The sequence below is a fragment of the Typopeltis vanoorti genome, chromosome 6, assembly GCF_054136105.1.
Source record: "Typopeltis vanoorti isolate ZY-2024b chromosome 6, IOZ_Tvanoo_1.0, whole genome shotgun sequence".
In the NCBI taxonomy this organism is placed as follows: domain Eukaryota; kingdom Metazoa; phylum Arthropoda; class Arachnida; order Uropygi; family Thelyphonidae; genus Typopeltis; species Typopeltis vanoorti.
In genome coordinates, this window is record NC_143554.1 from 138,707,747 (window position 1) to 138,721,768 (window position 14,022).

Here is a 14,022-nt window from a genome sequence, read left to right on the forward strand (position 1 = left end):
ATACATAAGAAGAAAGTGCACATTATCCAAATAATCCATGTAATAAGTTCTTGTTTGCTTCTAGTCTTTTTGGGTGTCTTTCTAAATTAAGTGAATTCTTTTTATCTAGCATTTGTTTTTCTACTAACAAAAAAAAGTTGACTTTTATTGTCCTAGAATTATTTCCAAAAGTGCAAATATTGATAATTTTATTTTATATTTAAAATCTTACATGTAGTTATAATTCCAAATTCATAGCATATATTAAAGTTGTTTTATTTTTTCTTGACTTATTTCTTTAACATTTTATTTATTCTTGACTTCTTATTCTATATCATTTTATGATTATGACTATAATGATTATAAGCACATAGTTCAGTATACTTATTATCTTTATTATTTACTCCTAATAAGATTATCATGAAGTTTTGCAAAAATGAAGGCATAGCTATTTTGTAAAAATATCTTGATTTTGGAGTGATATGTATTTACAGTATTAAAAATTTTACTCTCTTGTTTTAAGATTCAATTAAAGATTTCTAAATATTTTGAAAACTCAGAACAGTCCAGTTATAATTATGTCCATACCTTTTAAATAAGAAGTGTCTATCCACAGGGTAACTGGAAAATAACTTGCTATACCTAAAAATTGATATTTTAATTGTACTGCAGTGTTGAATAAGTGGTTTTTTAAACATGCACTTTTCTGCAGAGGTGGTCCTGACTGACTTTCATTTTCCAATAATCATAATTCTTACAAATTTGATCTTATAGTAAATTATTCACCTCTAATGTTTTACTTTTAAATTTATATATGTAAATGTTGATAATTTAAAACGTTGGTTGATATACTCATGTAATGTTTTTGTATCTATCTCTGTTTTTTCACTTCTGTGTAATGCACCTGATGAAGTAATCTAGAAAGACGAAACTAGTAGTGCCTTTAGAAATAAATTAGTAATTTTCGATTTTATCATTTAGCTATATAGTTATATATAAACATTTCTTGCAGAGAGAGAGATGCCACAACGTCTACAGTAAATCAATGCCAAGTGTGGGTTAGGGTCAAGAGCAAAGTAATCTGTTGATATTCTTCTTGGAAGGGTTGGAAGTTATAGTCCTTGAAAAATACTTTGTGGGGAAATTATTCCATTGAACTTGAAGTGGATATATATAATAACATAATGGATGCTAGTTCTGCTAATCAGTGACCGGTTTGGTCAGTTTGCAGCTCAAATGTAAAATGTGGTTGTGCAGCTGCTGCTCATGGTTTAGCAGAAATGGGGACATAATGGATGCTAGTTCTGCTAATCAGTGACCATAGAAATATCTCTAGAAGGGACAATGTAGAAATTGATCATCTATGAGGCAGTGGCTAGATTCATCATCAATCAGCTGAAATGCTCTCTTTTGGACTGCATGAAGAATTTTCAGAGAAGTCTTAGGGAACTATCCAAATATAAGAGCAGTATTCCAGCAGTTGGGCAGACTTGAGATTTGTACAGAGTAAGCAACTAGGCAGGAGAGAGAAGTAATGTCTTGAGAAAAACATTCAAGATTTCTGGAAGCTTGAAGATGGTATAGAAGTGATACAATTATGTCAGGAAAGACTAGGAGTAAGAGTCAGTCTAAGAAGAGAGAGATCTGGTTTTGATTATTAAGTTGAGCATTATCAATAATAAGTGGATAATAACTAAGTCCTTTTTTGTGACAGAATTGTGTTTTGGAAGCATTGGAGGTGACTAGGTTGTAATAGATGATCTAGAAGCTTATGATGTGTGAGCAGTGCAAGGTTTATCATACAAGTAGGATGAGTGGAGAGTGTTGTCATCAGCAAAACTGAACAGGTTTATAGGTCAGTGAGAGCCATATCATTTATATATCTAAAGAAGTGGGTTGGTGAAATAACAGAGCTCTGAGGAGTACTGCATTAGTAGGAAATCTGAAGAGAACACCTCCCAACATTAAACATAGTAAATGACCAGAGAGAAAATTAGCAATCCAGTTTCAAAGGGAGGAGGACAGACCATAATATGGCAATTTACTTAGTAATCCTCATGCCAAACTCTATCAAATGTCATGGAAATGTCAAGTGCATCAACAAAGATTTCTCCCAACTTTTCCATGTCATATCTCCAGAATATTACCTCCATTACTTTGTACAGTGCTGAGGTCACAACAGCAGGTTGATAGTGATGGCAAGCACTTATCTTCCTTTTTATTGGCTGTATGTGAATTTGCTTTCAAGTTATTGGGCAGGTGCCATCTGTAATATAGTGTATAATGATAAAGAACAGGTGTTAGTTCAGAAATGCATCTCTTTCAATATCATAGAAGTAGGATGAGTGGAGAGTGTTGTCATCAGCAAAACTGTGAACAGGTCTATAGGTCTTTCAATATGTATATATTTAAAATGTATTGTTTAATTTAGTTTGTCTAATCCATTCATTTCTCAGAAGACACAAATTTTATGAATTAGCCCAAAACTTAAATTATCCAGGAGTGACATTTCTGTCTTCTGAAACATTGAAAATAGGTAAATACTGTATCACTTATTCTGATATCCTCCAGTAATATGAATAATTGAACAGATATTAGTTCACATTGTGGTGACTACACAGTATATTGTTACTAACTGCAAAAAATTATGGCATATAATTTTGGAGTGTAGTCAAATTGTCCACCCACAGTAAGAATGGAGTATAGGTTTACCAAATAACCTGTTGTGGGTGGGAGCAACATTTAAAAAAAGAAGAAAAGAAGTCAAACAGCTAAATTTGGTTTGATTAGCCAGTCTGATTTAGATTTTTATCAGCTCCTAATTTACATTTTCTGCACCTTAATGATATGATCTAATACAGTCGTCGATATCGACCCCCCCCCCCCCCCAGGGGTCGATATAACTTTGTTAGGGGTCGATTCGGGCTCAGGGGTCGATTGGGGGTCAATAGAAAAATATAAGACATTATTGTACAGGTAATATTTAATTCGGTTAACTTGGATTACCTCCATCCTGAATGACAATGCAATTAAGAGTGAATCATGGGAACATTGACAAGAATAGGACCTGTAAGATAGAGCAAGGTCATAAAAATAGTTACGGAGGCCAATCTAGTAGGCCAAAATGATGTATTTACTAATAAACGGATGTGGTGGTTCCCGGCCGGCGTGGCAGGAGTGACATTGCAACATGTGCATGGTTGCTTATTTACTTATACTTACACATATTCGAACCCAGTCTCATTTTTGCGCATCGACATAGAAGTGAGCGTTAATGTTCTAAAATTCATCAACATGCATATTAGGTAATATTAAAATTACGTAATAGTAAAATAGAGGAGGTCGATAAAAAGTCAAGAAACTCTTGAAAGGGTCAATGGTCAAAGAAGTTTGGCGACCCCTGGTCTAATATTAAGGCTTAGAAAATTTTAATTGGCTAAATTTTTTTCCTTAACTTCTAAGATTGAGCTTTATTGAAACATGGCAGTTAAGAAATATTGCTGATATGATTTTTTGTTTTTATTTTTTTTTTAACTTGGCATTTTTTGCTATAAAAAGTGTATATTTATAACACTATATTTTTTTTAATATTCTAATAATACTTAATACTTCATAATACTTAATTTGACATATTCACAATGAAATTTAAGAAGTAGTAATTTAATACTGACTAAACCGATATGCAGATGCTTTGGAATAAGTTTTAGCTAATGTAGAAAAAGAAAACAAGTAAACTAAGTTTAAATAAACAGATCATGTTCAACAATCTGCTATAAGTCCTAAGCAAGCAATGCATGCCAGAATGATGTATCTATTAGAATTCATTTAAAAGAATTTGGAGGGAAAAATGTGTTGAAGAAAAATCTATTGATTTATGCATTGCTGTGACATTTGCCTACTCCTTTAAAATGCTGAAGTTATTACAATTCAAACTGGGGAAATGTATGAGAGTTTCTGAAAGGGAACATGTGTACACAAAAAAGAAAAGTGGATTGTTAATATGAAACTCCATATTCCATCAAATATATTTTAACAGAAGCTTTCCATCAATGATACATAGGTTAATTCACAAGGGAGAACATCGAACAGTGTTTTTTTTTTTTTTTTTTTTTTTTTTTTTTAATAAGAGCAGTAAGCTAAAAGGATGATATCTGACTTACTAATATAAAGAAGTTATATGCTCACTTTGGTGAATCTCCTTGTTTCTATGGCTTACCAAAAATCCATAAAGATTTCCACTAAGACCTGTAAATTGTATTGATTTCCTTACCTATCACATTGCAAAGTTTTTCAACCTAACATGAGCACTCATCTGGTGAGTGCTCATGTTAGGTTGATCTCAGTCCTTTATTAAAAATTCATATTTTTTTGCGAAAATCAGACTTGTCTTTATATCCTACTGTTATTATCATCAGTTTTGAGGGTGCATCATTGTTCACAAATGATCCATTGGCTGAAAACTCTTCAATTTTTATCTCAAAACTTTCCTTCTGACATGATAAAGGAACTTTGACATGCATTTTAGTTACTTCAGTTTGAAGAACAATTTACAAGCAGGTTGAAGGCTTGTAAATGGGAAATCCCCTTTCACCTATAATTTCTTCCATTCATTCTGAGCCTTCCTTTTGTACTTGTGTATATTCACCACTGTCTGGACAATATCAAATAACTCATCTTCTTCTTTGGTGCATCAATCCGAAAATTGGTAAATATAGCAGCACATCACAACATCCTGTATTGTGACTTCCTTTTTATCTCTTCATAACTCTTAGCGCCAGTTAGCATCATTGTTATTTATATATGAAATTCTTGGTCTGCCTTGTGGCCTCTTTCTTTCTACAGTCCCCTCCATTATTTCTGTAATCAGTCCCCCATGCCTCAAATGGCTAGTTAGGCTTTTTCTTCTATTATTGATGTGTTTCATTAATGACCGCTCTTCATGAACTATATTCAGAACTTCTTCATTACTTTTCTTTTCTGTCCAACTAATTTTCATCATCTTTCTCCAGCACCAAATTTCAAATGCCTCCAACTTTTTCATGTCTTGTTTTGTTAGAGTCCAGGCCTCACAACCATATAATGCAATGCTCCGTATGTATGTTTTCACTAGCCTTTTTTTGAGCTGGATGCTAAGTCCTTTACTGGTAAAAATGTTTCTTCTGTTATAGAATGCTTTTTTTAGCTAGGATTATTCATGCTTTAATATCTGATTGGTTTCTTCCATCTTCTGTGATAAGACTTCCAAGATATTTAAAAGAGGATACCTGTTGTAGTAGGTTATTATTTATTTCCAGGTTTATTTTCATTGGATTTGCTTTACTTGTAATTAATAATTTTGTTTTCTTATAATTAATTTTTAGGCTGTACTGTGTGAAGATTTCTTCCATCTTTGTTAGGGTGACTTTCAGTTTATTTTCGTTATCAGCTAAAACTGCTATATCATCCGCAAACCATAGCCAGTTGATATCAATTCCATTTATCTTAGTTCCGGTTTCTATTAGTTCTTTCAGTTTATTTATTGCATCTTCAATGTACAGATTAAACAATATGGGTGAAAGAGAGCACCCCTGTCTTACACCTCTACGTATTTTTGTTATTGCGGTTTTTGTTGTATTGCTGGCTGCTTCTATTAGGGCTTCTTGATGCTTGTAAAGATTAAATATGAGCCTTCTATCTCTCCAATCTACCTTTATTGTTTTTAGCAGGTGAAACATTTGATTCCTGTCAATTCTTTCATCTTCTATCTAAGAAAGATTATCAGAGTATTTTGATTTTTCTCCAATCTTCTTTCAATAACTGTTCTTAGAGCTAGGATTGCTTCTCTTGTCCCCTGCTGTTTCCTGAATCCAAACTGGTCATTACCAACATGCTTCAATCTTCTTTGTTAGTGTCGTTTTTGTATAATTTTGAGTAGTATTTTTGAAGCATGTGATATTAAGCTTATTGTTCGATGATTTTCGCACTTGTTTGCATTATTTACTTTAGGAATGGATATGATAGAGCATTGTGTAAAATCTTTGGGGATGATCCCTGTTTCATAAATATCCTTTATGATCTTGAAAAGGTATGACTTATGTTTCTGAGTATTTTATTAATTCTGAGGGGATGTTATCAGTGTCTGGTGCCTTATTGGCTGACAATTCATTCAGTGCCCATTCAAATTCATCTTTTAATATAGTTGGACCAATTTCTTCCATATCAAGTCTTGTTTCATCTTCTATAGCCTTGGCATCTAGATCTTTTCCACTATATAGATCTTCTAAGTACTCCTTCCATCTTCCGAAATTTCTTCCTTATCTATAAGTATGTTCCCCTGTTTATTTTTGATAATTGTACTTCGTGTCTTGTTTTGCTGGCTTATTCCTTTTATAATGTTAAGCTTTATCGATTCATCCAGTCTTTGTTAGATCTTCTATTTCTTTACATTTCTCTGTAAACCATTGTTCTTTTGCTTCTTTACACTTTCTATTTATCATATTTTTTATATGTTTATATTTGTCTTTGCTGCTTTCTTCCTTTAGGGAGGTTTTGTATTTTCTTCTTTGATCTATTAGATCTAGAATGTCCTGGGTGATCCATGGTTTTTTATTTGCTTCTTCCTTAATCCTATGCAGTCATTGGCGGCCTTGATGATTGTATCCTTCAAATGAGTCCATTTTTCCTCTATGTTTTTCTTTTCTCTCTCTCCAGTTTTAATGCTTTCATCAGTTTTTGGTTTAGAGTTTCTATGGTTTTCCTCTGTTTTCAGGTTACTTATGTTCCATTTGGGCCTTTTCCTTGGTTGTGACAACTTTTTAAATTTCAGATTACATTTCAATAAAACCAAATTGTGGTCACTATCAACATCAGCTCCTGGGTAACTTTTGCATGATTTTACTTGATTTTTAAATCTATTTCTTGTCATAATATAATCTATTTTGTACCTTTCTATATCCCCTGGCATTTTCCAAGTATACCTTCTTCTTTTTGGTACCTCATACCAGGTATTATTAATGATCAGATTGAATTGGTGGCAGAACTCCAAAAGTCTATCTCCTCTTTCATTTCGACATCCAAGTCCATGTTTTCCCACCTCTCTACCATCTTTGCCTTCACCAATGACTGCATTCCAATCCCCCATGACAATAAGATTATCTTCCTTCTTGGTCAGTTTGATTAGACTCTCAATATCTACATATACTCTCTCAACTTCATCATCACTGTGGTTGCTAGTAGTATTATTTGTACTTCAAATAAGTACACTCTTATAAATACTTTTTTCTTTGCACCAAGCTCATTTCTTACTTACCATTAAAGATAAACTCTTACCATTGTAAGAGTTTATTCATAGTAACTACTTTTTATAAATAACATTATATAATTTTTCAAAAGTGATGATTCATGGTATCAGTGAACTTCTTCTTTGTGTATACCTGTTCTCCTTCAAGTTACCTATCACAAATATTTAGTCCAAAAGTAGGTTCAGAAGCTCTCATAAGTGAGAGCTTGCGTCTGAACTTGCTACAAATGTTCATGATTTTAGCTGATTCTGTGTAAGTAGCATTGTATTCTGTGATTTGTTGAGATGAATATAATCCTAGAATATAATTCTCTGTGGGCTAGCCAGTTTCACCAAAATATGCGTTCTTAATTGAGGACAGACAAGCCAGGTTAAGTTATTAGTCATTCACATGTTCAAAAGTGGTGACTAGATGAAATCACTTTAGTTTTTTCAACATATGTAGTTGTGATGTAAAAGATTAGAATTCTTTCTTTTGGTATGTATTTCTGGGTAACTTTGGGCTTATAACATCTTGATGACAAGAAATTCATGATTAAGTGAATTATCTATGGAAAAAATGTTGTAGTTTCTTCTTAATATTGTTTGGCTTCTCTATATTTCTGTGTTAGATGATGGGCTGAGTTTTTTATGGACTTGAGTTGTCTGTGAAAGTGGCTCACAATATACAGAGAGGGAGAGACCTCTCTTTCTCTGTTTGAACCTTACTTAGTATTACATTACATCTATAAATTCTAAACAAGTATCTTTTTCCTGTTCTTATGTGAACTTCCAGCAGTGAAAACTTAATTTTTTTTTTAAAATCTTGCTTTGAAGCTGCAAATAATAATTGTTTAAAAGTTCCTTTAAATGGATTTTAATAGTTTTAGGACCACATCTTCTGATAGAGAAAGAGTTCTAGTGTTTTACATCACAACTACATATGTTGAAAAAACTAAAACTAAAGTGATTTCATCTAGTCACCACTTTTGAACCTGTGAATGACTAATAACTTAACCTGGCATGTCTGTCCTCAATTAAGAAGGCATATTTTGGTGAAACTGGGTAGCCCACAGAGAACACTAGGATTATATTATTTTATTTTTATTTCGGGCAACTCCAAGGAGTCGACAGACTCATCTAGGGAGGCCCTAACATGTCAAGAACAACTATTTGACATTCACACAGTATCTATCATACCATGAACTCATTCACAGTCATAGCACTCACAACAGACTCTGGCAGCTTATTCCACTCATTCACCACTCTCCAAGTAAAAAACCTAGCTCTAACACCCCTGCTAACCACATTCTTGCCCAGCTTCCATGTATGGCCCCTAGTCCTCCCACGACTAGTTCTATTCTCAAAAATATCTTCTGGATTAATCTGATAGAAACCCTTTAGTAATTTGAATGTCTCAATCATATCACCCCTTTTCCGCCTATCAACCAATTTTTGCAACCCACAAATCTTCAACCTGTTCTCATAAGGTTCATTCCATAGACCTGCTATCATCTTGGTCACTCGTCTCTGGATCCTCTCCACCTCCTCCCCATCAAGAAGAAACCCTGCCGCCCATATCTGGGCTCTAGATGGGGTCTTATCAAGGTTCGATACAGAGGAACAATAAGTTGTTTGTCTCTGTTTGTTAAAGTATTTTTTAGAAGCCAAGTGATTTGATCAGCTGATTTAGCCACTTTTGTGATGTGCCCCCTAAACTTCAACTCCCTATCCACCAACACTCCCAAATCCCTGGCACCATCAATCTCCTGGAGTATGGTTCCACCAATTCATCTCAACAAATCACAGAATCCACAACACTTGTTCAAGACTGGACAGCTCATTGTTAAGCACGTTATCATTGTTTATTTCAACTTAGTGTACTTTTTTTTTTCTATACAGAGTGTGAAATAGAACACTTATTTAAAAATATTTATATATCACTAATCTGATATGGATGCTCAGATGCTGATTATCACTCATGTTGATTAGTGAGAAAAAAAGAAAAAAAACATCTAAAGCTAATTAACTAAATTTATTTAGCTAATTAGCTTGGTTAACATGCCAGCATTTTGCCTTGTTAACCAAGGCATTTTAATGAGCATAAAGAAATATATTGAGTATCTGCAGGTACACTAGTCAAACACAAACTGATTGTAAGAAGTGAGCTCCTACAATCCTACCTGTGCTCTCTGTGAACACTATGATGGACATTCGTTAAAGGTTTATGGTAACAGTGTGATACAGCTGAATTTAAGTTTGGGGATGTTGTAGTGCTGTGACAGAATCCAGAAATAGTTTCTCTGATTTAAATCTATTTCTGTATAAGAGGTTTTTTTCATCGTCAGTTATCCTGGAATGACTGTAGTATAGATGGAGATATATTCCTTGTTCTGCTAGATGGATATTGGCAGTTTTTCCTATTTGTTAACATAAGCTTTTAGGAGCAAGGGATAATGTAGACCCTCATGATCCCAGATGGTGGAGAGGATGTTTAGGTGAGTGGGTGAGAGTAACTAATTTTTGGTAAGGCCTGAAGGAGGTCTGTATTTTTTTGTAACTAAGGCAAAATGTTGGCTTAGTAATCTAATTAGCTAAATAAATTTAGTTTTTTATGTGGTTCTCACCCATGAAAGGTTATTTGCAAACCTATAGTACATTTGTACTATGGGTGGGTGGGTTGGGCTAAGGATATTTATATTTTTGTATTTCGAAAAAAATTTTATATTTTTTACATAGTCTAGAAACCCTGCTCTAGAGACCATACTTGAAACTTTTATCAAGCCACTTGCGAGGCCTCCAATAAGTGGAGCAGTAGTCTCACATGGGGCAATAAAATTCATCTCCCAACTAAGTTAATTATTAGCTTTAGATGTTTATTTGGGTATCAGTTTAATCACTATACACAACTAGTTATTCTTAATTTTACTTGTAGTTAATGTTTTTAAAATTTTTTTCTAAGGGTACTTCATTAGTTGGACATGATTTAATAAAATATTTTGCCTTGCTTATGTGTAGGTCCTGAGTTTATATTTGTAGCTGACTCCTCATGTTTAAGTGAACATTGGCATAACTTGGTACTTGAAAGAATAAACCACACACACACAAAAAAACTGTGTAATTTCTCCTCATTTCAGTATGTTTTGTAAAATATTCATCAAATGGATGGGAGAGAAGGTCTTATTATCTTTCCTAGTTATAGAAACTTTTGAGTGCTTAAAATTGGAATGATAAGAACAGGAAGCAACTCCAGTTGTGCATTGAAGTATGCATTTTTTAAAATTTTTTTTTTTTAATATTTTGAATATTTTTTTCCTCTTAATTGTTTAATATAGCAACACCTTCACAGCAAATTACTCTACATCATTCAAACATTTTACAAAAGTACATCAAGCAACAGAGAAATATTCTTGATCTCAAGTCTTTTTCCCTCCAAAAAAAAATGTTAGGTTTTTAACTGTGAGAAGTGATCCTGTCTATTCATTTTCTAAGTATTCATAAAAAAATTCCTGGAAGATGTATATTTGCAAATGATTCTCCAGAGAGCATATGAACAAATGCATGTAAAACAAAGTAAAAAATATATGCAACTTTTTTTTTACTTAAATTGTCCTCATTATTTTGAAACGAAACTTGCAGTTCACAAAATCTGTCATGTGCCAGATTTTATTATGTAAATATGGTAAGTATGTAAGGAGATAAGAGTAAAATGAAAATTGCTGATTAGCATAAACTTGTGTTAAGGCTACAGCAAGTGGAATCTTGCATATTTTCTCTCATTGCTGCTGGTTTAACTTGGCATTGGTAGTATTGCTTGATTACCAATCCACATTTCATCATTGACAAATCCAAAAATTATTTTACTTTGGTCTTTATGCTTGGTTTCTGAACAAATTCATTTTAAAAACCACTTTAAAAAATATTGTTCATTGTACTATGTGTTCTAGTTGATTTCTTATCTAATATTATTCTGTACTCAAATGGCTGTTATTATGTCTGGGTTCTCTTTTGTTACTTAAAGAGTACATTTAGAATTGCTGCATTTAGAATTATTATTCATAGAAGTACATAAACCACATCTTCATAGCATGCAAAAGGAACCAAATATTCATTTTATTTTATTTTATTTTAATACTTGGTTTCTTTTGCATGTTATGAAGAAGTGGTTTGTCATTTCATGAATAATGGTGTTTTAAAGTAATATATGCATATTTTGGATTAATGTTTTTGATGTTCTCTGGTATCCTTGTTGGGGATGGGGTGGTCTTCTTTGTAACTAGATTTATGCTTCAGTTACATTTAATTTAAATTGTAATTAAAGCACTAACACCAAATTCTACATTAGTAACAGCCTATTTTTTAGATGCTAGATGCATTCAGCCAGTGAGGTTAGAACTAATGTATAACTTACATAATGAGATAAATATATGAATTAAAAACTTTCCCAAGGTAATATTAATTCATTAATATTCATTAATTCATAAATATTTGCATTGTTAAAACAGTATTTCCTTTGCTTAAACCTGTTTTCCAAATGCTGTTCTACAAAAACCTGGAATTCCATAAAAAAGAATAATGTAGTATACCTCAAATACGAAAAGAATTTGCTAAAAAGAACCTGTTCATTGAAAACATGAAATAGTAATGAGTTCTTTTTTTTGTGTGTTACTTTTATACTAACATGTGATTTATTGTATGTGGAATCATTGCAGCTTATTTCTGTTCAGTTTATTGTATTATTCTCTTCACTTATTTTGGCATTTTCTCAGCTGTATATATAAAATAATGATATTGGGAGTTTACATAATTTTTTAAAGAGTTAAAAAGGGTGCCATGGCCATATTAAATGGGAAACACTACTTTAAACTGTAATTAGGCTAATCAGTAACTGTGATTCAATAAGATAAATGTAATAGATTTTTCTTAAACTTCTGTTACTAGTTTAATAAATATATATTTATGCAAACAGTAAAAGGTTAAAAATGATATTCTTTAAACATAGAGCAATGCAGTACATCTTAAATTTTTAACAGTAAATTTGTTATCAAACATATGCAGAGAGTAATCGAATTAAAATAAGTATATTTTTAATATGTTTGTAATTTTGCAATGGAAAGTCTAGAATTCTTAAAATGTGTGTGAGTTGTATCTTTCTGATTAATTTATTTGTTTTCTACTATTGCACATATAATTTTAGAATGTTTCATGGGCTGTTGATTATATGAAAGAGTAATAACATATGTTTCTGTGTTGAAAAATACTATGAAATGTGAGTTGCATTGAGAAAGAATTTTTTAATATTTATATGGTTGAAATACATTGTTAGTAATGTTGTAATGATGGATTTGCATATACTGAGATATCTTTGAGATTTAGGGTATATGAAATATTGGAATGAAGTACATGTTTTGTGTATTCATGCTGTATATCTTTTTTGTATATTGCACATCTAGTCCACTTTTGTTTATTTTATCTGAAAATAATTCATATCTTGTCAGAGTCAATAAAATTTTTAAAAAATGTATCATTTGTAATTTCTGTACTCTTTCTTTTATCCTGTTACATACCAGAACATTAAATGCTGTGCTCTGAATATGTGGTAAATTTTATTATTACTATTACGTGACACCTCCAAGGAGTCCAAGTTCTTTAAACATAGAGCAATGCAATACATCTTTAATTTATTAAGAGTAAATGTGTTATCAAACATATGCAGAGGGTGATCAAATTAAAATAAGTATTTTTAATATGTTTGTAATTTTGCAATTGAAAGTGACACCTCCAAGGAGTCCAAGGACTCATTGCAGGAGGGCACTCCACTCCACACACCCATCTCACCACAAAAATATAAAGGTAATCTACAAGTGATTAAATATAGCAATTAAATCCCACTGAGTCTTTGACTCCATAAAGGTCTACTGATGATAAAAATCATTTTGTGTCCACTTAAGAGGAAATTCAGTTAATGTTACAGATTAATACAATTTGTATTAATTGTAACATTAATATAATATTGATTACTGTTAATTACTTATCACTGTTACAGATTAATATTAATTTCTAATAGTGATACTATGCTTAATAAATAGAAATCTAACTAAAAATATTTAAAGATTTCATTTCTGAAATGTGTATTTTACATAAAGTATTCCTTCTTAATTTCACATTTCAAGTTTCATATTTTAATTATTTTTTAAATAAAAACTTTAGTTTTATCATTTTCTAATTTCATGTTTTAATTAATAAGAAATGGATGTTCATAGGGTGTGTAAGGTTGCAAACCCTTATATCTACTTGTTTTCCTTTTATGGTTATAGATGAAACATCTGAAACTGCAGAGCTTCTCTCACATGAACAGCCTCCACCCTATCAGCATCCATTTCTGGAAAGAGTAGGAGATGTTGAAGAGCCTAGCCCAAAAGAAGAATCTAATACCAAAGTAATATAATGTGATTTAGTATTGTAATTCTTATTAAGTCTTTGTTTTTTCCTATTCCCAGATGCTTCGCTGAAGGGACAAAATATTTATTTAAATTGTTACAGTGGTATTTATATGGATAAGTGTTTTTTTTAGGTAACCAGTTTAAGATATGTAAGCAGTTTCAACAAAGCTTAGATATATTTCTCCTTCCCTTCCCAAACACCAACTGGATATTAAATTTCTATACAGCAGTTAAATGATGTAGAATGTCTTGATATGTTGTTATGTAGTAAATTAATTTATATGTCAAATGACTGCCATGCTGGCATCGCTCATTTCAGTAGTGAAGTTTCTTTAAAATTCA

The 14,022-nt window shown here is 32.0% G+C and overlaps 1 protein-coding gene across 1 annotated transcript in view; it reads left to right on the top strand.

Annotated features, from left to right (window-relative positions):
- The window catches only part of LOC150105987 (cholinephosphotransferase 1-like), a 146,195-nt gene extending 132,510 nt beyond the window's left edge, over positions 1-13,685 (top strand). The window contains exon 9 of the mRNA XM_090394607.1: positions 13,555-13,685. Within this exon, the coding sequence (XP_090250733.1) occupies positions 13,555-13,685 (131 nt within the window). The remainder of the gene's footprint in view (positions 1-13,554) is intronic.
- The last annotated feature ends 337 nt before the right edge of the window (positions 13,686-14,022 follow it).